General features: G+C 31.6%; 1 protein-coding gene across 1 annotated transcript; it reads left to right on the forward strand.

The window, feature by feature from the left end:
• The first annotated feature begins 340 nt into the window (after positions 1-340).
• Positions 341-2,349, forward strand: LOC107767215 (homeobox-leucine zipper protein HAT22). The gene is made up of 3 exons (XM_016586135.2): positions 341-862; positions 962-1,041; positions 1,636-2,349. Exons 1-3 carry the CDS (start codon positions 473-475, stop codon positions 1,934-1,936), a joined length of 771 nt encoding a protein of 256 aa, XP_016441621.1. The 5' UTR covers positions 341-472; the 3' UTR covers positions 1,937-2,349.
• Positions 2,350-2,616: the final 267 nt, after the last annotated feature.

A 2,616-nucleotide genomic window follows, 5' to 3' on the forward strand; every position in this document is an offset into this window, starting at 1 on the left:
TTCCCTCGTGTACTTTGCTTCATCCACTTCCAAGATTATTCCACGTAGAATTTACGTATGTCAGCTATTGTAAAATGTAGTACAATTTATATATATGCTTTATTGATTATATACATAAAATATTTACTACTCTGTGGGGGGGGGGGGGGTATGAATAGAGTGTGTTTATCTTGGTCAACCTAAGAAGAGAGAAAGATTATAAAGAGACAGACAATGGTTTTATTTTACTTAAACAAAAAGAAAAAAGATAATATGCTCACTCTAAATTGCTGTCCCTTGTTAGTTTCTTGCTCTTTAATTAGAAATTAATAATAATTAATAATTAATCATCTTTTTCCAAGCACTCCTTTCCAAAAGAAATCCGATGCTTTTTCTCCTCTCAACTAGACACATAAACCTCAAAACCTTCCTTATATATTAACAATACCACCGTGTAAAATATTAGTAATTCATTTCACTCAAATCCTAAAAAATGATCTGCAACACAAGGCTAAGTCTAAGCTTATTAGGATCATCAGGAGAATCTACTACTCCTAAGAGAAAATCAAACCATCAAGAATTAGATATTAATCCTTTCCCTTCTTTAACTCTTTGCTTATCATCTTCAGCAGTTAATTCGTCGGTAATAAGTGCTGCAGTTTCTTCATTTTCTAACTCAAGTATCAAAAGGGAAAGAGATGCTAGTTTTGAAGAAGAAGTAGAATTGGATACGAACAAAGTAATTATTTCTCCAAAGTTAGACGATGTTGATCAGGAACAAGATGAAGATCATGAGTTTGGTACGAGGAAGAAACTTAGACTTACTAAGGAGCAATCTGCCGTTTTAGAAGATAGCTTCAAAGAGCACAGTACTCTTAATTCTGTAAGTCATCTTTAACCTCTCTTTTTTTTTTTCTCTTGTTCATAAATGTTTGAAATATTCTAAATTTGACCCTTTTTAATTTTAAATTCAAATTTTCAGAAGCAAAAGCGAAATCTAGCGACACGATTAAGTTTACGTCCTCGACAAGTGGAAGTATGGTTTCAGAATCGAAGGGCCAGGTAGTTACCATTATAATTAACCCCGCTAGCTTTATTACAATTCGGCTAGTATGTGAATATGGATCTTTGATTTTGGGATTATAAAACTTTTTTTCAAGTTTCAAATTGATTTTTCATTTTATTATTTTCAAGATGTGTCTGTTTATTGTAGTATATACACATTATTTTTACAAAAATTGTTATTCATGCACATATTTAGTGAATTTTTTCTAGTAAAACGGTGTCAGATGACACTCTTATGCCAAGGTTTCTTCGCCAGTGTCCGGAATCAGAATTTTATTAGGATGTCAAAATATTAAAAAATAAATACAGAAAAAAAGGGAGTAAAAATATAATATATATACGTAAAAATAAATTTTTGAACCGTAAGTTCCGGCAAAGGGATGCTAATTGACACTTAGCATAAGTTTGCTCCACCACTGGACTATTCAAATACTTTTTTAGCTTTTCTTGATATTCTAACTTTTCTTATAGAAATTGTTGAAACTCAGCTCCCATTTATCCAAAAAAAGTTAAATAATAATAATAATTGCGCGTATCATGATGTCAAGAAAACTTCATTTTGTTTTCTTTTTTTGATCGATGCGACAACAGGACTAAGCTGAAACAAACAGAAGTAGACTGTGAAATACTGAGAAAATGTTATGAAGATTTAAAAGGCGAGAACAGAAGACTAAATAAAGAACTGCAAGAGCTGAAATCACTGAAAATGGCAGCACCCTTTCGTGTTCAATTATCGGCGGCCACCCTTAGCATGTGCCCGTCGTGCGAGAGAACTTACGGCGGCGGCGGCGGCGGCGATAACTCGGCCACCAAAATCTCTTTCTCACTCGGAGATCAAAAGCCTAATTTTTATGGTTCCTTCGCAAATTCATCTGCAGCTTTGCTAAGCTAAAAGGTTCTTAGTTAACATGAAGACTAGCTGATATAGGTTTATGTATTTATTAATTAGTTAAATACAGTATATTGTTAAATCCAATATTAGTAAAGTGAGGAAAATATATTTCTTTTGTTACGCTCTCTACGTACCAAGTATTTTGAATTAATCTTTTTAGAGATACATATGTATATTCTTTAAATGTAGTTATGTGGAAATAAAAGTTCCATTTCTAACTTATACTGCTTTAATTTTGACTTTTTGTAATATAAATTTACTAGCTAAACCAAGAATGATCAATAATTAGGGGCTACATTTTCATATGTATAGGTATATTGATAGTGTTTTGGATGGCAGTTTCTATATTTTCATATGTATAGGTATTGATATGTATATGCCTTTACAGTTATTAATGCTGATCTTTTACTCCTCTTTCTTTCTTTTTTCTTTTTCTGTTTTAATTACCATATAATTGACACTTAATGAAAGTTCTGCGATGAATTTGTGGACAAAATTAAGTTTTAATTTGTGCAAGACTCTGATGCCGTTGGTCCTTAATTTTGGCATGTATATGCTAAATGAGATGCTCAATTAATTGCTAATTTCAGCCAAATAATAAATAGTGTTTCAAATTTGATTAATTGGTGTTGATATATCTGATCATTCGTTCAAGTAATTGTTAGAGAGATCATATTTTT

The sequence above is a fragment of the Nicotiana tabacum genome, chromosome 12 (assembly GCF_000715075.1).
Source record: "Nicotiana tabacum cultivar K326 chromosome 12, ASM71507v2, whole genome shotgun sequence".
In the NCBI taxonomy this organism is placed as follows: domain Eukaryota; kingdom Viridiplantae; phylum Streptophyta; class Magnoliopsida; order Solanales; family Solanaceae; genus Nicotiana; species Nicotiana tabacum.